General features: G+C 64.4%; 1 protein-coding gene and 1 long non-coding RNA gene across 5 annotated transcripts; one reads left to right on the top strand and one right to left on the bottom strand.

Annotated features, from left to right (window-relative positions):
* Positions 1-861: 861 nt before the first annotated feature.
* Positions 862-17,650, bottom strand: SUN2 (Sad1 and UNC84 domain containing 2). Of its 4 annotated transcripts, none has more exons than XM_036457395.2 (18): positions 17,441-17,650; positions 14,558-14,713; positions 12,738-12,919; positions 12,300-12,437; positions 11,677-11,772; positions 11,229-11,322; positions 10,581-10,651; positions 9,553-9,680; positions 7,052-7,306; positions 6,591-6,668; positions 6,162-6,205; positions 5,486-5,651; positions 4,991-5,212; positions 4,645-4,729; positions 4,154-4,269; positions 3,890-4,057; positions 3,476-3,568; positions 862-2,271 (listed from the first exon to the last, which is right to left on the bottom strand). In XM_036457395.2, the coding sequence occupies exons 2-18, from the start codon at positions 14,677-14,679 to the stop codon at positions 2,158-2,160; spliced, it is 2,172 nt and encodes a 723-aa protein (XP_036313288.1). In that variant the 5' UTR covers positions 14,680-14,713; positions 17,441-17,650; the 3' UTR covers positions 862-2,157. The 4 variants fall into 4 exon arrangements, with proteins under 4 accessions (XP_036313288.1, XP_045443437.1, XP_036313289.1 ...); XM_045587481.1 differs by having other exon boundaries at positions 14,558-14,763; positions 17,441-17,548; XM_036457396.2 differs by lacking the exon at positions 17,441-17,650 and having other exon boundaries at positions 7,052-7,309; positions 9,568-9,680; positions 14,558-14,759.
* LOC123653112 lies at positions 4,705-5,690 on the top strand. Its single transcript, XR_006742741.1, has 2 exons — positions 4,705-4,820; positions 4,970-5,690. It is a non-coding gene; the product is annotated as an uncharacterized LOC123653112 (long non-coding RNA).
* Positions 17,651-20,042: the final 2,392 nt, after the last annotated feature.

Raw genomic sequence — 20,042 nt, 5'->3', positions numbered from 1 at the left:
GTGCAGACTGGCAGAGGGTATGTGCCTGGCCCAAGGGCAAGAGCAGAAGCCCCAAGCCCTGTGACTGGTAAGTTCAGGAACTCATGGCTATTGCTCAGGGACGTCTCCTCTTGGAAAATGGTGCTAGTTGCAGAGCAAGTGCTGAGTGGAATGGGGGACAAGCCTTGTGTAGGACTAGCCCTTTCCTGGGACCCGAAGCTGAGGGTTCTGATCTGGCCCAGGATCTCGGGGCTGGATTTGCACTCCACCAGGCACCTCTGTTGCACTTCCCCCCCGGCCCCTCCCTACTGGCCTGTTCCTGCCTTCATTTTCTCAGCTGTGTGGGGACTGGCCCTGCCCAGGTGTCATGGTCAACAAGGCCTGTGCTGGAGGGTCCAGTGGGGGACCCCCCGGGGCCCTCTGAGCAGCTCATTGGAGACGCTGGCTCGGGAAGTGTTTAGGAGAAGGGCCAGGACCTGAGCTGGCAGCTTCTGGCTCTTCAGGATGCCCACTTCCGTGGCCCAGCCCAGCCCAGGGTCAAGGGGCAGATGCCTAACTCTGTGGAGGAGGGTCGCAGTCTGCAGGCAGCCGTGGCCATTAGTTAGGTAACTAATACGGCCCTAGGAGGTGCTTCCTAATATGGTGTCAGGGCGGTTCATAAAGCCGCCCTACTTTCTCCTGCCAATCTGAGTCCAGAGCCATCGGGGCAGGGCCTGCTCAGCCCCACCTCCCACCTCAGCTGGGTTTTAGCCGAGAGGCCTGGCTTTGAGGCATTGTTTAGGCCAATAATTCACACTCGTTTTCCCCAAAAGAGATCCCCTGTGCGATGGCCAGTTAAAACCATGTATTCTCCCTTTCCCCCAAAACACAAAAGAGCAAGTATTCCGTTAGTCCTGGGCATAATTTATTTTTGCATAGGTATAAATTAGAATCCGGAGATAAAAAAGTAAGAACCCAACAGTGCAGCATTTGTGACAGAAGAGCTGGGCAGAGGAGTGCAGGGCCAGGGCTGGAGCACAGGACACCTGGGCCCCCCAGAGGGCGCCTGCCTGCATGGCAGCCCCTCTCCGCATCCGGGTTATTCCACGGCCCACCGAACGGGGCCAGGAATCAGGCCCTTAGCTTTTCAGTTAAAAAAAAAAGACCTTGAAAAGTTCACGTAGTAACAGCAGGGCCAGCCTAGTCCAAAACCCTGCCTCCCGCCCCTGCCCTCCCCCAGCCCCACCCCCATAGAAAAAGCCGGAAAGGAAGCGACTGAGCAAGAGCTGGAAGAGCCCTGAGAGGGTGCTGGGGGGGGGGGGGGGCGTGCCCAGGGGCCTGATTGAGATGGGGCACAGGTCAGACGGTCCTCCCACCATGAAACCTGAATATCACCACCATCACTGGGCCACCAGGGGGCCTGGGAGTCCTCTGCCTGCACCTTCTAGCCAACCCAGACGCACAGCCTGCACCCTGGAGGACAGGCAGGCCCCATCCCAGCATCGGACGAGCAGAAACAACTAGTGTCCCCAGCAGAGGGGGCCCTACAGGGCTGGCCTGGGCCCTCTGAAGCTCACAGGAGCAGGCCTGGGGTACAGAAGCCCCACGGCCCACCTCACGCCAGGACAGACAGTGCATAGCAGCCCTTGGAGGATGTGGGCCAAGCTCCCCTGGGCCGATGGAACTGGCTTCTGAGAGCCCAGCCGCCCACTCCCAGGAGCTCCCTGCCCACAGCCCGTCCCAACCTGAACCTCGAGCACCCTCCGCCCCTGGGGCCGCAGTCCCCTGCCCCAGCCCTCGCTGTGCCCCGTGGCTCCGGCATTGCATCGTCACACACCACTACCTCCCAACGGAGCTTCCTGGGTGCCAGCCCCTCCGCCGTGGGCAAGGGGCGGTCAGTCAGGTCTTGCCCACGGCTGCTGGACATGTCCACTCGTCACCGCTCCTGCCTCTGAGTCCCACATGCTACGTATATACACCTTCCCAGGAGGGGACCAGACCCCAGTGCCTGGCGTGAGAACGAAAGGTGGAAAGACGCTGGAGCCAGCTGAGCCTCCAGAGCTGCCCGCTGCTGGAGGGGCCAGGGGCTCCGCTCCTGGGAGTCAGTGCGCTGGTCAAGCATGTGGGAAGTGCAGGGCGCTGCTCCCCGATCGCAGAGGGGGGCGCGGCTGGCCTCCCCGCTGGCGCAGTGCAGGGAGCCTAGTGGGCGGGCTCCCCGTGCACCCTGAAGCGGTAGATGCAGGTGTACTCCGGGTGGCCCCAGTTAGTCAGGATCCGCAGCTCCACCACCTGGTACGTGGCCATTTTGGGGTCCTGGGTGGAGAAGGAGGAGGTTCAGAGTGTGAGAGAGCCCTCAGCCCTCACTGGCAGCAGGCGGGCGAGGAGGTGCCCCTCTCGGGCCAGGCCCCTGCCTGGGGCCTCTGAGCGACCTGGACTCCACAGCCCCTGCCTGTCCCAGACCCTGCAGGAGTGTCCAGCGGGGGGGCCTAGGGGTTCAGGGCTCCAGAGTCCTCCCGGGACCACCCACCGGGGCCTCAGAATGGCCTTGTGGCTGAGCACCGGCCAGTTCACCCCGCACTGACAGCCACAGGGGCCTGGTCACGGCAGCACGGCCTGCACGGAGTCTGCTGCTCTGTGCTGATGTTGGAAAAGAATCTCTTTTCTTTGAATTAAGCAGAATTCCTTTTCTTCCTCCAGCTGCCATCAGGCCTCTGTCCTCTGTGCTCAAAGAGCCAGTTTATGAGGAGCTTCTGATGCTTCAGCAGTGTCCCTGCTCTTCCTCATCCCTCTGGCTCCTGTCCTCCGCCCGCTCCTAAGGCCCACTCTGCACACACCCTGAGAACCCGGCCCTCCCATGGCTTCGTGATGGCCTGGAGCTCACAGCTCCATCTGTGTCAGGCCCACGGACAGCCCCAAGGACTGGGAGAGGTGCCTCAAACTCGGTGGCCAGCCTGCCCCGTCTGCATTAGCCTCCCGCTGCCCTCTCCACCTCCCCCTTCCCTGTGTGTCCGCACCTCTGCGTCCTCCGGGTGAGCACCCATCGCCAATTCTGGCATGCTCTCCTACCGCCACTTCGGCCGCCTCCCTGTCTCCAGGCTGGTCCCCCTGGACGCCCCACGCTCACGGCCATGGCGAGATGATGCTGCACATCATACTGCCACCTCTCTGCCTAACACAGCACCGCCCGCCCCCTCCACCCCACTCTGAGGGCTGGAATTCTCCGGCCTCTTCCTGCCACTGGCCCTTCACCTCACACCCGCCCTCACATTACTGGACTCCAATCCTCACCCCTGGGGGAGGCTGCAGGGTTCTGGGCCCCAACAGCCCCAAGGAATCAACCTCCTGGGGAGCCTGGGGCTCTGCATTCTGGGAAGTCACTGAGACAGCGGTCCTGTTCCCTGCCTTGGGCTGTGGGAGGCGGGCGCTGTGGTTCCCTGTCTGAACCCCGGGCCCTGGCACAGGGTGGTGGGCAGGGAAGGGAGTATGCCCCCTCCACGGGCACCACAGAACCCTGTACCTGAAAGTAAAATGTCTGGATGGGCTCCCCATCCTGGTTGTAGGTGAACTGGCCAAGCAGCGTCCCCTCCTGCTGCAGGTCTTCTTCAAACCCCTGCAGAGAGCACAGCATGAGGGAGGAGCCTGCTCTTGGACACGCGCCCTGGCAGCCGAGAGCAGTGCCCCTCTCTGTGCCCCCGTCCCCTCCCGCAGGGGGTCTGAGCAGTGGGAACAGGGCTGCGGAGGGGTCTGGGTCAGACAAGCCGCTTTGCCCCTGGGGCCTCTCTTTTCCTCCGTAGCCTAGACAACTGGGATCCAAGTCCCATTCCCACCCTGGCACCATCTCTTCCAGATCTGCGCCCGCCCCCCAACTCTATCCTCAGCAGAGACCCCAGGCCCCCCCGCAGCTCTCCTCGGGCCGCACGGGGACACTCACGAAGACAGCGAAGTCCTTGGGGGCACTGGAGATGGTGCTGTTGGGTGACAAGGACTTGGGCACGTGCTCTAGGGTGACAGCCGTGGGGCGGATGCGGGCAGACAGGCGGATCACGGCAAAGCCCTGGGGCCCCTGGAAGGCCCAGCAGTTGCCTGGGTGCACATCTGGCTGGAAGGGAAGAGCCGGGTCAGGGCAGGGCTGGCTGACCTGGGGTGGGCAGTTGCCCAGCTGCACAGGACCCTGCTGTCCCCGCCTGGTGCCCACCTGGAGGATGACGCGGGGCGACTGGGAGTGGTACCACAGGGGGATGCCGAAGAGGCTGAGGAGGGCCGTCTTGGTCTCGTAGGTCTCGGAACACCGGGTGCTGATCACACTGGCCCCTGGCCCAGGAGAGAGAGAGGTGTGGGCGCTGGGGGCCTGCCTGGGAGCAGGGGAGGGAGACCAGACGACAGCTCAGCAGCCAGGACCCCGGCTGAGAGGGCTGAGGCAGCCCGAGGGGCACCACCACTGCCCACGTCCTCTCTGAGGATGGAGGGCAGAGGCCCGGGCCCAGGGACAGTCCGTAACCCAACCCAGACCACAGGGCAGTGTCCACAGCCTCGTCCCAGCCCAGGAGCGCCCGGCCTTTGGGGAGTTCTGGTTGATCTGGTTGGGCGACTTTGAGAAGCCCTGCTGGCCTAGCACAGGGCGGCTCCCGCAGGTGCCAGAGGCCGGCGCGGCGCGGGGCCAGGCTGGGCTGCGGGCGGAGCGCGCACCTCCGGACTCCAGCGCGTAGTCCACCATCCCGATGCGGTCCTCGCTGTAGCGCTTCAGGGCCTGCTCCACGATGCCGTGCACCTCCTGCAACAGGCGCCAGAGCGGGGGTGGCGGGGGCCGCCTCGGCCGCCCTCGGACCCCCCTGCCGGCCCTTCTGTGCTTGCCCCGCCCTGGCGTCCGGCCACCCAGGCATAGTCCACCCTCCGGGACCCGCCCCACAGCAGCCACCGCGCCCCCTGCAGGGTCCGCTCCAGGGGCTGGCAGTGGGGGCCATGCAGGTCTGTGGCTCCGGGGAGGAAAGCCGTGTGTCTGTGCCAGTGGGAGTCCCGGGGCGTAATCTCTCACCTCCTCTGTCACCCCGATCACGCCTTCCTTCTGCAGCCTCAGCCCCAGGCTGGCCACCGCCTCCTTCGCCGACTTGCCCTGCATCTCGGCCACGTGATTGAGGATCTTGCCCTCCAGCTCCTGCAGCCGAGCCTGCATCTCCTCTCGCTGAAGGATGCCCGTGCGGGCCGCCCCACCTTGGAGCAGGAACTGACTGATCCAGGCAGGGAACTGGGACTCCACCTGGGGACCGAGAAGAGGTCTCACTCTGGGCTGCCGGCAGGCAGAGCTGGCTGGGGAGGGAAGCAGGGAAGGGGTGCGGGCCTGTGAGGGAGGGCCAGCATGTGCCTGCTCGGGCCACACAGATGAGAGAGCTAGTAATGGCCCATCCCCGTCCCCCAGTACAGGAAGACAGCATCTGGGTCAGGGCCAGGGCCAGGGATGTGGGACTGAGGCTGCAGGCACAGGACAGATGGCCTCAGCGGCGGTGTTCCGGGGCCCGGGCGTCGGACTCACGTCGTCCCGCACGGCCTGGAGCTGCTGCGGCAGGAGGCCCACTTGGTCGGCCACTGCGTTCTGCTTCCGGGCCAGGGCTGCCAGCTCCTGGCGCAGGCCCGCCAGCTGGCCCTCCAGCCGGCCCAGCTCCTTCACGGAGTTCTCCCGAAAGGACTCCTGGGTCATCCTGGGCCCAGAGAGAGGAGAGAGAGCCTGGGATGCTGGGGAGCAAGAGGACCCCTCACCGGCTCCTGATGTGTGCGTGCCCACGCACCAGGCGACGCAGGGCCTGCCCGTGGGGCTCCTGGCTGAGAGCTCAGCGCCCGGTTTGCCTGACCAGGGAGCTCACTCCTTCCCCGCTCCCTCTCTCAGCTCAGATCGTTCTCTCGGCCTCTGCCGCTCGCTCCCCGTGAGCAGATGCCCGGGGCAGGGGAGGCAGCGCGGGAGGGTGTGCAGAGATGATGTGTCTACGTGAACCCGGCAATCCCACCTCCTGCAGGGCCCACCCCAGCCTGCACTGCCCCTCAGGCACAGGCCTAAAAGCACGTGGTCTGAGCTGGCCGTCAGCCTTCCCGCTCTGTTTACAACACAGTCAGAACTCAGCTCTGAGGCACTGCTCCCCAGTCCTGCCTGGGGGGAGGGGGGCAGGCAGAGGGCAGGGGGAGGGGCAGGCCCAGGCCAGAAGCAGGCCCATTACCTGTGCCACTCGGCCTTCAGCTGCTGGAGCCGGTCCTCAGACTCCTGTGCAGGCACAAGGGAGAAACGCGAGCCGTGTCAGATGGTAGCAATTGTCTCTCCCTAACCGCTCCCTCCCGGAGTCTCCCAGCTGCTCCAGCAAATGTCACTCTGCCTCCGGGTCAAGGTCCCGTGCGAGTCTCCCCGTATCTGGAGGCTCATACACCTCGCATTCGTTCAGCATGTGGACCCAGCCCCACGGCCAGCTGACTGTGCCCCTTCCTGTCCCCGCGGCTCCCAGTGTCCCGGCGAGCATTCCAGCCAGAAGTCAGGAGTCTCCTCCCGTCCCCTCTCCGCCCCCCCCCCCCCCCATGTCTCAGCAGGCCCTCCGGGCGGCCTGGGTGCCCCCCTCGCCCTAGTCAGGGGTGGAGTTGGATGAGGCCAGGCCCACCTGGGAGGCGCGGACCACCTTCCGGAAGAGGTCCTCGGCGTCCTGCTGGTGCTCCGCTCGCAGGGAGGCCAGCTCCTCCTGTGGGCACGGGGCGGGGGGGTCTCAGGGGGCTGCGCTCAGAGGGCCCCCAGCCCCCAGCCCCCAGGGAGTGGGGTGACCACAATCCAATCCTGGCCTCTGTGCTGGCACCTCAGCTCCCCGCCTCTGCCACAGGGCCTCCCTGGAGCGGGACGCCGCCCTTGATCTTCACCGCACACCCACCCCCGGGTGCCAGGCCCTGTAATCTATGGGCTGCCGGGGAGCAGGGGCGTGGGAGAAGAGGGGAGAGCGTCCATGTGAAAGAGGAGAAAACTCAGCTTGCCTCTCCACGTCAGGGTGTGCAGGGTCGCCCCCCACCCGCACGCCCACGGTGTCACGCCCATGTGGCCCCAGCTCCAGCCGAGACCGCAGCTCCTCCGCACCTGGATCCGGGCGGCAGTGTCCCTGCGGAAGTCCTCCTTCAGGGCGGCCTCCCGGCGGCTCACCAGCCCCTCCAGGAGCACCAGCGTGTCCTCCTGGCTCAGGCCGCGGCCGCCGCCCTCGCCCGCCGCCCCTTGCCGCAGCTCCAGGCGCTCCAGGCGCACGGCCTCCTTCTGCCACGCCGAGGAGAACTCGGCGGCCAGGGCCTCCAGGCGCCGCTCCAGGGAGTGCACCCGGGACAGGATGCGCTGCTCCGCCTGCCAGAGGGAAGGGCAGAGGTGAGAGGCCACAGCTGTGGCCCTGGAGGAGCGGGAGGAGTCTCAGTCCGCCCAGACGTGAACACCTGCTGGGCCCCAGGCTCTCAGGCCCCACAGGTGGCGGTTCCTGCAGCTGCCAAATGGGTTTGCTGGGTGCGGTGACTCCGAAGCACAGGGTACGGGACACACAGCGGCTGGAGGGGTCTGATCCCCAAGGAGGGGTGCATGTGGGACAGGAGATGGGGACACAGTGCCCTCCCCAGAGGGTCCGAATGGATGGCCACTGGGGCTGGGTGAACCCCCCACTCCTCTCGGGGTGCACGTGTGCCAGAGAGCGTGGGGCTCAGAGGCTCAGCTGACTGTCAGTAGCTCCCACTTCTCCCATCAGTAACTGCGGCTAAGAGACCACGCCTTCTGAAAAGGCTCTCTCTTTCCTCTTGAACTGGATGCCCCACAGAGAAGGCAGAACACAGGTCATCTGGACGCGGGGGTGGCATTTGATAGCGTGCCATGAAATTTGAGAGCCTTGTTCGCTTCACCACGAAAATCTTTGCCAAGAGAAAGCGTAACACACAGCCTGTTGACTACCAAACGGCAAGGCCGCTGGGTACAGAGGTCAAGTCTGATTTTCAAAAATTCCGTTTCTTGGCATGACTCAAAAAGCAAGCAAACAGTAAGAAGTCATGCTCGTAACCTCTGCCCCTCCACTGTGCCCGCACCACCCCTTCCCAAACGAGGCAGCTATTTTTATTAGTGTCTTTATGCAAATGTAACTTTTTCTTTTCTTTCTTTTTTTTTTTTTTTAATAAAAAAAGGTGGTCCTGAAATTGAATCGTATTTAATGTGTTTACTAATGATTAAAAAAGGAAGTCTTATAAGTGCCAGAATGTCATCAAATTAAATTCAGCAAGATACAAGCAAAGTTAAATAACTATAATAGTTTTAATTTTTCTTTGTGGCCCTCAGGACCTGTGCACACACAGTCTGGTTACTTGTGCACTTCACTCACACACACACACACACACACACACACACACACACACACACGTGTGCGTGCGCGCGTGGACTGCAGGCTCTTTGAGGTACAGCCTGGGCCTGTCTCCTCTGCGCCTGGCAGGTGCACCTGTGGGCGTGGCCTGGCAGGCGTCCCCATGGGGAGGCGGAGCCTGGCTCCTGCTTGAAGCTAGGCTGGCTCTGCGGTTTGTTGAGGCCATGGAACGTGGAGGGTGCCAGTTCCAGCCACGCCTCAGAGGGCCTGGCCTGATTCTGCTCCTGGGAACCTTGCGTGGCTGCTGTGAGAACAACTGGGCCGGCCTGTTGGACAACAAAGTGGGGAGCCCAGCCCGCCCGCTGACCGCGGCCGGCTGCAGGCACACGGGAGCCCAGCCCAGGCAGCCTGGCCTTGCTTGGACCGGAAGGGCCAGCTAGCGGACCCTCAGGCTCATACCAGTCTTACCCGTGCCCTTTAAGGCTCTAATTTCACAGGTGGTTTGTCTGTGCTGACTGATAGCTGACCGTGATATTACCTTATTCATAGACGTGCTCAGTGAATACAGGATGGGGCAAAAGTAGGTTTACAGTGGTGAGTACACGAAACACAGAATTTATTTTTGTATTACTTATTAATTACTGTATTATTATTATTATTATTATTATTAAAACATATTTTATCGATTTCTTAAGAGAGGAAGGGAGAGCCATAGAGAATTAGAAACATCGATGAGAGAGAAACATCGATCAGCTGCCTCCTGCACACCCCCTACTAGGGATGTGCCCCCAACCAAGGTACATGCCCTTGACAGGAATCGAACCTGGGACCCTTCAGTCCGCACGCCGATGCTCTATCCACTGAGCCAAACCCGTTAGGGCTATTGTACTATTTTCATAGGAACAACTGTGAACCTACTTTTGCCCCCCCCTGTACTTGTGAAACGGCGGGGAAAGGAATATGGCGATAAGACGGCTTGTCTGATTCCGCTTCCTGTGCTTAGGATGGTGGGGACGGGGGGGCAGTTCTGAGTCAGAGCAGACTGCCCCCCAGCAGGTCCACTCCGAATGGTAGAGAAAGTGCCCGGGGGATGGGCACTGTCCCAGCGAGGGTGGCACCCCTCTCAGGCACAGGCGGGCCAGTCTAAGCGCAGGGAAACCTGCGGCAAACAGCGCAGGACCTTACTGAGTAGGAACATTCTAGTTTCTCTCTTAAAGACTCCACTCCAGAGCGGGAGCCTGTGCGCTCGGACACTCACCTGGAAATGCGGGGAGGAGTCTCTGGGCTCCCACACCTCATGCTGCTGGCCGCTGCCCCTCGCTGCCCACCAGGAAACCAGGGTGGGGTGGACTGTGTGCAGGCCGTAGGGGTAGAAGTTCCAGGCACCTGGACACAGGGCAGAGACTGGTTACCTGGCGGGGCCGTGAGCACGAAGGCGCACACGCTGAGGGCTCCCGCCTACTGGGTATCGGCTACCCGGCCCTCCTGTGCGTAGCTGGTCTTATCCTCGCGAGCCATACTGGCTGCGGAGTCTCCATCCAGCAGATGCCACACTTGTCACTCATCGGCCAGAGCAGATGGACCGGGAAGCAGGTGACCACGGGGCTTTGAGTCGGGCCCTCTGCACACGCCCCTACGCTCTGCACCGCCAGCAGGCTCCCGGGCCCGCCCCCGCCCTTCGGCCTGGCACCGCGCATCTCCTGGGGCCGGGCCAGGAAGACGTCACCAGCTCCGCAGGCGAGGGAGAAGCGCGGAGTACGCGGAGCTACTCCTGGGAGAGGGCCCTGAACGGACGCTGCGCAGCTACACCGGGTGCCGGTATTTTAAGGCGATGCCGTTCCAGGGGGAGAGGAACCGGAAATGAAAAGGAAATGCAGTGCCGGGAAAGGGTTCTGCCTTGGTGCTGGAAAAAGAAGTACAAGGCGGACAGATGCTCCACCTATAAAACCAGCCCTTTAAAAGCACTAAGCATGATCCTTGATTACAGATTGGCACAGTCATTAAAATTGAGTCCGGGGGCCATGGAGGCAACTGGTGGAATTGTGGAACCCATGTGAAACTGTCCATTGAAAAGTTGACACGAGTGTGTGTGTCCATGACAGACTGGGACAACCCCAGGATCACAGGCACCTGGGCTGTCCGGCCCACTCGTCCTGCCTCCTTTTCTGGTCGGTGGTCACCGTCCCTCTGGTTTCAGTTCCGCTCAGCGTGCCCCGCCCACGCAGCCCTGCGCTGCCCCCTGGCAGCTCCCTTCCCCCCGTATCCTGTGGCCGCGGCTCAGCTCACCGTAGGTCAGGCCGGTCAGCAGCAGCAGCAGCAGGAGGAACCACAGGAACGGCTTCAGGGATGAGAAGCGCCTGGACCGGGGGCGGGGGTGGGTGGGCAGGGAAGGCGGGCACGTCAGAGGCGCAGGCCCCTCGGTCCCCCGGGCGTCCGGGGAGATCGGTTTCTGAGTGCTAACGTAACGGGGACAATGACGGCCTTGAACTTTACTGACGCTATTAAAAACAAGTAGTGGAGTCTTAAAAAACCCCCACTAGAATGTTCATATACAGAGGTCCTCTCTGCAAGCAAACAGAAAAAAGTAGGGCATTTTCTTTTTAGAAAAATGGGAGCAACATTTTCTTTTTAGAAAAATGGGAGCACTTCTCTCAGTGCCATGAGTCCATCCTCGGCCCCCCTTCTCCGCATAGCTGGCCCCACTCCGACCAGGATACGGCCAGAGCCACCCTGCCCTCCGGCCTCTGCCTCTTCCTCTGCCGAAAGGCTCGCAGGAGCCCGCAGCTCAGGCAGCCCCGAGGCCGGGGCGTGGGGTCCGGGCCGCCCGGAGGAGGGAATGCACTGCGGGCTGGAGCCCAGGCCCCGCCTGCAGGCAGGCCCGGGGCCTGAGACTCGGCCGGATGGTCTGGCTCGCCCTCCGGGGAGTCCGCTCACCTGGTTAGAACGAAGACGTCGAGGAGGGAGGCGGCCGTCGTCAGGCGGTACCAGGTGGTGCCCACCCACCAGTACAGGAGCCCGAAGAGCCGGCCTGGAAGAGGGACCCGCAGGCCTCAGTGCCGCCCGGAGGGGCGGGGCCTGCAGAGCACCCCTCCCGCCCCCTGTGGTTATCCCAGCCTCCTCGCCGCACCCGGCCAGGCACTCTCTCCTACCCTCTGGCCACCAGCCCCTCTCACCACCCCTCCCCCACCGCCCCACCAGTGCCCTGCCACAGCCGCTCCCGCCCTTCCCCCGCCAGGATGCTCCCATGGCTCTTGGCCCTGGGATCGTTCTAGAATGAGCTTCCCGATGGTCCCACAGCCCCTCTGTGCGGGCTGGACCCCAGCGGAGAGAGGGGGCTGCTGCAGGGAACGGAGACCAGCGTGCACAGACCTCCGGCACCCACCTGGGAAGGTGACCACCGTCCAGAAGAAGGAGCCTGCCCGGGAGGCCGCGCCCCGCAGCCGCAAGCCCGCGCCCTGCTGGGCCGCCTCCGAGTACCCTGCAGGAGGGAGCGGCTCAGTCTCCTCTCTCAGGAGAGCCTGGCACGGGCACTGCCCGCCCGGTCTTCTCCTGGGACGGTGCCCTGGGACCCGCACCATTCCCCACACTCCCCGTGCCACACCGGCTGGCACCGCGGCCGGGACGCGCCTGCTGGCAGAGCTTTCCACGGGTTTCTGACTCTTTACTTCCCCTGAGCTCCCTGCCTGCACCCCTCCCCTCCCCCTCTGCTCAGAACCAGACTCAGGCGTCAGGCACCCCCTCAGCCTGAAGCCTGTGTGAAACGCTTGCTGGAAGTGAGCAAACAATGGCGTTGACCTTGACCGTAGGCCTAGTGGGGCAGGGACGGACGGCCCATGGTGCCGAGGGACGCCCCAGGCTGGGGTTCAGGGTGCCACAGGCGCAGGAGGGACGCCATTGGATCTGCGGAGGCGCCTGTCCAACACCAGGCTCCCCAAGCTGTCAGGGAGCCCGGCGGGCGGTGCCAGAACCCGCTGGAGCGTCTGTCCGGGGCTGAGGGGCACCTACCTACGTAGTCATCCTCGGAGGAGTAGCCGGAGGAGGACCCCGGGAAGTCCTCGGAGAGCTTGGCCCCCACCAGCCCGTTGATCTTGCTGCTCTCGGTGTCCCCTGTGCCTCTCCTCCTCCGCGCCCGCAGGTCCTCGCCTGAGGAGGGACGAAGGCGGGTTCTCCCGGGCTCAGAGATGCCAAGGAGGAGGGAACTGGGGGGTGGGGGGAGCCCCTGGTGGACTCTGTCGTGGCCCCTCCCGGAGGGTGAGCTGGGCCAGCCCCCCTGTCTCCAGAGGGGGCTCGGAGTGGCCACATGGCCACTTCACCATCTGCAGGGACCTGGGAGGTGACACCTGGGAGCCCCCCTGGCCCCGCAGGCTCAGGAGCCCGGGTGAGGGAGCCGCACCGGGGGCCGGGTTTGCAGAGGAGGCAGAGCCCAGGAGAAGGTCCACTCACTCCAATAGGGGTCAGCGTGCAGCTGGTCCTCGAGGACGGAGCTCCTGGCCAGCGAGGTGGCCCGCGGGCTGTAGTAGGACTCCCTGACCACGGACTCGCTGTAGTAGCTGTGAGTGTCCGAGGGGCCCAGCTGGGGCCCCGGGGAGAGGCGCTTCGTGCTGCTGGACTTCCTCTTCGCCGTCCTGCGGGGCCGGCGGGAGGGAGGGGAGGTGAGCGGGTCGGGAAGCACAGGAAGCCAGGCTCTGCACTCCCGCTGAGTGGGTGGCCTTGTTGCTAGGCAACTAACAGCCCGGGGCACAGGTAGCTCCTCTGCTCCCATTATCTCCCCGTCTCAGCGGGCAGATGGTCAGGGGGATGAGTGGAGATTCCAATCTGGGTCTCTAACTTCAAAGCCAGGCTTCTCTCCCGCTTCCTAATGGCCAGTAATTTGTACAGCCCACTGAAGCCCACGGCCCAGGAGCCTGTCTGCGAGGGGCAGGGGAGGGGCACCGCCTCGCTCATCTCGGAGGCGGGGCTGGCGCTCCCGGCCGCCGGGAGACACACAGTGCGGCCCGGGGCCGTGACGGAGGCCTGCCCCCCGCGGCAGACGGGGTGCCTGTGGGCCCAGCCAGCGGTGCGGGTTTCCGGCCTGGCTTCTCGAAGCTGCCTCTCCCCACTTCCTGTTCCCTGAGCACAAGGCACAGCCTGGCTCCCAGCAGAGGGAAGTGGTACTCACCCTGGCTCCTCAGAGGAGGGGGTGTGCCCTGCACTTATCTCCACCCGTGAAGGCAGGACAGAGAGAGGCCGGGCCGGGATGCCCAGCCCGCTGCTCTGGCCGCAGCACGATCCCCGGGGCGGGGTGGGGTGAGGGTGGGGGCGGGGTGGGGTGGGGGTGGGGGTGAGGGTAAGGGTGGGGGTGGGGGTGGGGGTGGGGTGGGGGTGGGGTGGGGGTGGGGGTGGGGGTGGGGGTGAGGGTGAGGGTGAGGGTGAGGGTAAGGGTGAGGGTGAGGGTGAGGGTGAGGGTGAGGGTGAGGGTGGGGGTGAGGGTGAGGGTGGGGGTGGGGGTGGGGTGGGGGTGAGGGTGGGGTGAGGTTGGGGGTGGGGGTGGGGGTGGGGTGAGGGTGGGGGTGGGGGTGGGGGTGGGGTGAGGGTGGGGGTGAGGGTGAGGGTGAGGGTGAGGTGAGGGTGGGGGTGGGAGTAAGGGTGAGGGTGGGGGTGGGGGTGGGGGTGGGGTGAGGGTGGGGGTGAGGGTGAGGGTAAGGGTGGGGGTGAGGGCGGGGGTGGGAGTGAGGGTGAGGGTGGGGGTGGGGTGAGGGTGGGGGTGGGGTGAGGGTGGGGGGGGGGGTGGGGGTGAGGGTGGGGGTGGGGGTGGGGGTGGGGTGAGGGTGGGGGTGAGGGTGAGGGTGAGGGTGGGGGTGAGGGCGGGGGTGGGAGTGAGGGTGAGGGTGGGGGTGGGGGTGAGGGTTGAGGGTGGGGGTGGGGTGAGGGTGGGGCTGAGGGTAAGGGTGAGGGTGAGGGTAAGGGTGGGGGTAAGGGTGGGGTGACAGTGGCGGTGGGAGTGAGGGTGAGTTTGGGGGTGGGGTGAGGGTAAGGGTGAGGGTGAGGGTAAGGTTGGGGGTGAGGGCGGGGGTGGGAGTGAGGGAGGGGGTGGGGGTGGGGGTTGAGGGTGGGGGTGGGGTGAGGGTGGGGCTGAGGGTAAGGGTGAGGGTGAGGGTAAGGGTGGGGGTAAGGGTGGGGGTAAGGGTGGGGTGACAGTGGCGGTGGGAGTGAGGGTGAGGGTGGGGGTGGGGGTGAGGGTAAGGGTGGGGGTGGGGGTAAGGATGGGGGTGGCAATCCCCTACCGGAAAGGACTGTCCTTGAACAGGGTGCTCTGGCTCCCCGCCACTGAGCTCCCGCCACTGCTGCTGCCGCCGTCATCGTCTGCCTGGGAGTAGCGGGTGAGGCGCTGGCTTCGACGGGACATGGCGAGGCGGGATGGGGACCTTCCCCTGAAGAGTCTTGGAGAGAAAGGCTGGCAGGTGAGGCTTGGGGCCCTGGGAGACCCTACCTGGCGGGGGAGAGACCAGGCATTTTTTCGTTCAGCACAGCCTGCGATGAGGGAGACACCCCGCCCCGGCTGCAGCCCGCACCTGCCAGGCTTGTTAGTTTTCGGTTTATCTGTCACTGAGCTCCGTGAGAGGCAGGACTGGCCTTCCGCAGCCCTGCATGTGGCACGTGAGGCACACACACAGGAGATGCTGAAGGAGGCCTGGCTCACTGCCGCCCGCACAGCCCCGCCAGCCGGGCCGCTCCCCAGAGCAGGCTCCACGCTCATCCCAGCCGTTTCCCAGGGGAACACGCTCTCCTTTTCTTCCTGCAGCTCCCCTCAGAGACCAGGGCCCCGGCCAAACAGTGACACCGGGCCCCTCCCCCTGGCCCAGCCCCTGCAACTCTGTCCCCTTGGCTAGCTGCTATTCCGCCGCATCAGCACATCTCGCTGTCATGGTGATGATAACACACTTAGTAAATGCCTCCTAGGTACCTGGCTCCTACAAGCCAGGCAGGCATCGTTAGTCCAGCAGACAGCGGAGGAGCCTGGGACCCGGCTGATGGGTGACCTGCCCACAGCACCAGCCCCTCAGTGACTGAGCCGGGGTGTAGCTCGGATCTGACATGTGACAGCGCTGGCTCTTCCCACCCACCGTGAAGTGACAGGTTGTTTCAGGAGCGTGTGGCGTGGCCCCAGCTAGCGCCCCCGCGGCCTCAGATATGCTCAGAACGGGCTGCAGAGAAAGTTGTTACACAACAGACATTTGCTAACAAACTAACGAAAAGGGCAGTGGAGCAGAGTGTGGGAACACGGGGCGGAAGCCAAGGCTGGAACCGATGAGGCCGAGGAGGTGGGGGGCGGGGAGGCCTGGCAAAAGGTGCTGTGCTGTGCTGCGCCGGCCTGTCTGGCTCAGTGGAAAGAGTGTTGGCCTGCAGACTGGAGGGTCCCGGGTTCCATCCCGGTCACAGGCATGTACCTCGGATGCAGGCTCTGGCCCTGGATGGAGCATGTGTGAAGGCAGCCCTTTGATGTGCCCTCTCACAAGGATGTTTCTGTCTCTCTCCCTTGCACTCTCACTGAGAACCAATGGAAAAGTATCCTCAGGTGAGGATTAACAGCAAGACAAAAAAAGAACAAGTGTGGGCTCTTCTTTAAAAAAACAAAAACAAACAAAAAAACCCACGGGCAGTCCTGCCACGGGAGGACTAAGAAGCTCCAGAAACCCACATTCAGAATCTCCGTCCACACACCTCTGCCAGCCACGTCAGTCACGGGACCTCAGCCCACTCAGAGGTCCTGGTCCCTGACACCTGCTATCGCTTCTGAGACATTTAAATGACTAGTTCTCTCTAACACATCCCCACTCAGGCTACGGAAACCAGAAGGTCTGGTTCGTCCAGCTGGCGGGTTCTAGAAAGTTCTCTTCTGAAGAACAAGCAGCCTCACGTCTGGGTCTCACTGGCGTCTCCTGGGGCGGGACGCTCACCTGACATCTCCCTCTGGCTCCAGCCGGGCTTGGTAAAGGGCTGGTGGCAGTAGCCGAAGCCGGAAGTGGGCCTGGGTTCTGGTCTCTATTCCTCGCCTTATATGGTAACTCTCTCCCCTCCTGCCCTCCCCACCTGGGGCTCCAGCTGCCCACACCGCCCCCCCCCCACGCCCGCCCCGCTGCGTGGAGGCCTCCGCCAAGGGGCAGAAACAAAGCCATGTGTTTACACAGCACTGGGCGGCCGGGCATACATATTCATACGGCCGCGGACAGGAGGGGGCAGCTGAGAGCTGTCAGCCCTGCGGCCTCCCCAGGGCCCGGTCGCTCTGGGGCACGCTGGGAACACAAAACAGCTTGCAACGGAGTGTGGGTTTCACAAGAGGAAAAAGGTCAAGGTTTCCTCCTCCAAAACAGAACAGCAGATTAGCTTCTAGAAGCTCAGGTCTTTTGCATAGGAGAGTAGACAACGCCCCCGACACACACACACACACACACACACACACACACACAGGATCAGGCATCCCTCCCCACTTCTGAGCTGGGCCACATCCTCTTCTCAGTGCCACCTTCCCCAGTGCCCATCACAAACTTCAGGACACTGTCTACTCAGGGTCCAGCCTGGACGCAGATCCTAGGTGCTTCTGGGGCCATTCCACTCGGGGCCCAGCCCGCCAGTCTCCTCCCGGGCCTGAGCCGCTCCGGTGCCAGCTCCCCGCCCTCCCCGCCCCGGCGGCGGCGGCGACGTTCACCGACCACAGCCGCCCGCCCCCCGCTTGTTTGGGTCCTTTTAGAACTCCGGCCCGGAGTTGTGAAAGGCGGCGGCAGGGCACTGCCTGTCCCTGGACGCGGCCCGCCTGGCACGGGGACATGGGCACTCTCCTCCCCGGAGGGAGGTCCTGCCCCGGGAAGTCCCGCCTGGGGACATCCGCCGGGGGGACCGGCGGGCGGCGGCCCGGGGCGGGGGCCGGGCGTGAGTCAGGGCGCCGCCGGCCGGGCACCGCGGCCGCTCCCGGCCGGCCCAGGGGCGGGCCCGGGCGGGGCTGGAGCCGGGCCCAGCGGCCGGAGAAGCAGGCCGGCAGCCGGCCATGGCCGGAGCGGCCCAGGCATGACCGGGGCCAGGCGGGGCCCGGCGCCGCGGGAGGCGGACAGGGCCGGCCACCCCCTCCCCGCCCCTCGCGGCTGCTCGCCGGGGCCGGCGGCCGGTGTTACCTGCGGTTCCGCGGGGCCGGGGTGCGAGGCCCGCGCTGCCCCCGGCGCGCCCCTCGGCGCCGGGATCGGGAGGCTCTGGGTGCGGGCCGGGCGCAGGGGGCGGCGGCGGGCGCGGGGCGGCAGCGGGAGCGGCGGACAATGCGGCCCGCGCACAACTGCGCCGCGCGAGTGGGGCCGGGCGGCGCGCGCGTGGCCGAGTGTGTATGTGTGCGCCTGTCTGTCAGCCCTGACAGGCCGCCGCCCATTGGCCAGGCCCCGCCCCCGCCCCGCCCCCCGCCGCCCATTGGGCGGTTTGAACACAAAGGCCCCGGCCGGCTCCGCCCGCCGCGTGGGCCCCGCGGGCCGGGCGCGCCCGGGGAGGAGGCCGCGCGTGGGAGACGCGGGCCGAGGGCGACGTCTGGGCGCCGGGGACTCAGCGGCCGGCGGGGCGGGGGCGGGGGCGGTCGGCTGGGTCTCGCTGTCACTTGACTCCGGTCCAGGGGGTCACACAGCCGGGGGCGCCCTCGCGCGCCGCGCACCTCGCGTGGCCTCCGGGCCGCGGCCTCCCAGCGCCCCCGGCTGACTCGATGAGGCGGGAATGCCGGCAGATTGCAGGCCTGGGTGGTGGGCACATCTGTCCGGGAGGATGGCCGAGGGGGGCCACCCACGTAGTGAGTAGCGAGCTCCCCTTGAACTCTCCATGAACTATCCACGGCGCCTGCGTAATTGTGTCCTAGCCTTTGGACACCCATTTTACAGATAAGGAAACCGGCTCCTAGAGGCCTTAAGTGATTTGCTTCAAGTCACACATTGAGATTAGAAGGTTCTCTTCACATCCAAGCCCGCGTTTCCCATTGTAGGTGGATTTGGGGGTTCAGACATGGCAGGGGGCTCTGCCGTTGCCCAATCTGTCCCCAGGGCCCCCCCAGTCCCCCTGCGGAAGCCTCTCTCCGCTGTGAGGAGGGAGCTGGTGCTCGGAGGCAGGCTGTCCGAGAGGAGCGGGGATGGATGCCAACTAGGCAAAGGCTGCCTGCCCTCACCCGCCGGCCCGGGGGTCCTGTGCCCTGGGTCCCCACAGACCCAGCCGGGAGGAGTGGCTTCCTCTGCAAGCTCTTTAGCGGAAGGCAGAACAGGCTGTCACTATTTCACTTTGAAGTGCCAAGAGGAAGAGGCGAGAGATGACAAAATCTCAGAGACAGGACAGGAAGGAAGTACTCCATAGGGCACTGAGGACATTTGAATCTGATTGTGTACAAAAACTGACCCTCTGCCCGCCCTTGGCCTCTCACCTGTACTGAGGGCATCTTGAAGACAATGGTGCTGCCAGTGCTGTTGCTGGGTTAGATGGGGAGCTCCCTGAGGCCAAGGGCGAGCTCTGTCGGACCCAGCACAGCGCCCGGCTGGAGTCTGAGTTCCTGCGGGAAGTCAGATTCAGGGGCAGCGAACGGGGAGGGGCAGGGCTCTCCCTTGACCATCTCCTCGCCAGGGCGCTTCACTCCCCTCCTGTCCTAGCCGATCCCGGTGGAGTCTCCAGATCCACCATCTCCCTTGCAGAGCCTTCGTCCCCTCCCCCAGCGTCCTGGCACAACGACCTCCCTGCCAGGACGTGCTGGTTTGTGAAGCGGGAGGCCATGTGCCTTCCACTGGTCCAGGCCAGGCCGTGGCCACAGTCCGGGGGGAGGCAGGCCCTCGCACACTGCGGCCTCCAGGCGCCTTTAGTAGGTGAATAATGGGCCCCGAAGACGCGAAGACGTGAGGTCCCACTCCCTGGAACCTGTGAACATTGCCAACACTGGGGAAGTCTTGGCAGATTCAATTAGACCAAGAATTTTGAGCGCACACACTATCCTGGATTACCAGGGCGGGCCCTCCGTGCAATCAGTGTCCTTTTAGAAGAGAGGCAGAGGAGGAGAGGGCAGTGGGGCCACGACAGAGAGATGGAGAATGTGGTCACAGACCAGGAATGCTGGCAGCCACCAGGGGCTGGGAGAGAGCGATGGATGCTCCCCTGGAGCCTCCAGAGGGAGCGCGGCCCTGCGACAGCTTGGTTTCCGCCCAGATCTCTGCCCAGTGGCTTTGATGTTGGACGCCCGGCCGTCTGGACGGGGAGAAAGTTTCTGCCCCTGTACGTCACCAAGCATGTGGAAGTTCGCCACAGCAGCTATTGGGAAGGAAAAGGAGCTGGGAGATGCTTGTGTAAGGCTCCCATGATACACAGGCCCCTCCCTCGGTCCTGGCTGTCCTCACCGACACCCGTCTCCCACCTCTCTTCTCTCCACCCCCCTGCCCCCCCCCCTCCCACATCTCCCTGCCATCTGCTCGCTCAGCCTCTCTGCCCTCCCCGTTCCCCTCTGCCTGGCTGCCATTCCTTTGGCTGGTCCTCCCCCAGCCCCGATCTACTCCTCCTTCCATCACGGTCCTCCCCTGAACAGTGGCCGGTGGGGTGGGGCTTTGCCCGCCAGAGCAGGGTCGTGGTGCTGACAGAGCAGCCACTGCAGGGGGCCACGTGATGATCTCCTTCATGGCCAGACACGTTTGCCTTAGTGGCCCCTTCCTTCACAAACATGTTTTCATGACCACGTTGGTAGGAGGTGGCTGGAGTCTAGGCTTCATCCATGGTAAT

This window comes from Pipistrellus kuhlii, unplaced genomic scaffold (genome assembly GCF_014108245.1).
Source record: "Pipistrellus kuhlii isolate mPipKuh1 unplaced genomic scaffold, mPipKuh1.p scaffold_m20_p_3, whole genome shotgun sequence".
Taxonomy (NCBI): Eukaryota; Metazoa; Chordata; class Mammalia; order Chiroptera; family Vespertilionidae; genus Pipistrellus; species Pipistrellus kuhlii.
This window is presented reverse-complemented; position numbering and strand designations above follow the sequence as displayed.